Below are 963 nucleotides of genomic sequence, written 5' to 3' on the forward strand. Positions count from 1 at the left end.
TACACCCGACGCTTGATTCTTCTCGCCTGATGCATTCCCTGGCTGTCAACAGCTAGTTGCTTGCAGCTACCTCTTCAGCTAGCTACTTAGCTAGCTAGCTAGCTAGCTAGCTAGCGACCTAAGCAGGTAGGTACGTAGCTAGCTAGCTAGATAGCTAGCTAGCTAGCTAGTTAGCCAGCTACCTAACTACCTAGGTAGTTAAGTAGGTAGCTAGCTAGCTAGCTAGCTGAAGATGTATCTAGCTGGCTAGCCAGCTAGCTAGCTAGCTAGCTAGCTAGCTAGCTAGCTAAGAATAAGCTCACGTTTTGGGCCTCAACTCCTGANGCTAGCTAGCTAGCTAGCTAGCTAGCTAGCTAGCTAAGAATAAGCTCACGTTTTGGGCCTCAACTCCTGAACGCCGTGGGCGTGGCGACAAACTTCCCGAGAAGGACAACTGCCCGCCAACCACAGCTGACACAGCTCCGTCTGCATATAAAAATAAATAAATAAATAAAAATAAATATAAATAAAATAAATATAAATATAAATGAAAACAAATGTAAATAGATAGAATTAAAAGAAAGGAGACAGACGCATGCACATGCAGCGACAGAAAAAAGCAAAGACAAAAACAAAATAATAAAAAGAGACAGGAGACAGGAGACTGGAAAGGGAACAAAATACAAAGACAGAAGGAGACAAACAGAAAGCGGAGACAAAGAGGAGACAGAGATAAAGAAGAGACAAATAAAAAACAGAGAGAGAGAGAAAGGAGACAGGGAGAAGACAAAGAGAAAGAAGAGAAAGATAAAACACAGAGACAAAGAGGAGACAAAGAGAAAGAAGAAAGAGGAGACAAGAGGAAAGAAGAAAGAGGAGACAGATATAAAGAAGAGACAAAAAGGAGACAGAAACAAAAAGGAGACAGAGAAGAGATAGAGAGGAGACAAAGCAAAAAAAGAAAAAAAAAGAAAAAGAAGAGAA

General features: G+C 41.3%; 1 protein-coding gene across 1 annotated transcript in view; it reads right to left on the minus strand.

The window, feature by feature from the left end:
* EMH_0073030 (uncharacterized protein) overlaps positions 1-582 on the minus strand; it is a gene marked incomplete at both ends in the record, with an annotated part of 2,296 nt that extends 1,714 nt beyond the window's left edge. Inside the window, 2 exons of the mRNA XM_013499277.1 lie at positions 374-465; positions 573-582. Coding sequence (XP_013354731.1) covers positions 374-465; positions 573-582 — 102 coding nt within the window. The remainder of the gene's footprint in view (positions 1-373; positions 466-572) is intronic.
* Positions 583-963: the final 381 nt, after the last annotated feature.

This window comes from Eimeria mitis, genomic scaffold, assembly GCF_000499745.2.
Source record: "Eimeria mitis Houghton genomic scaffold, Emh_scaff4166, whole genome shotgun sequence".
NCBI classification, from domain to species: domain Eukaryota; phylum Apicomplexa; class Conoidasida; order Eucoccidiorida; family Eimeriidae; genus Eimeria; species Eimeria mitis.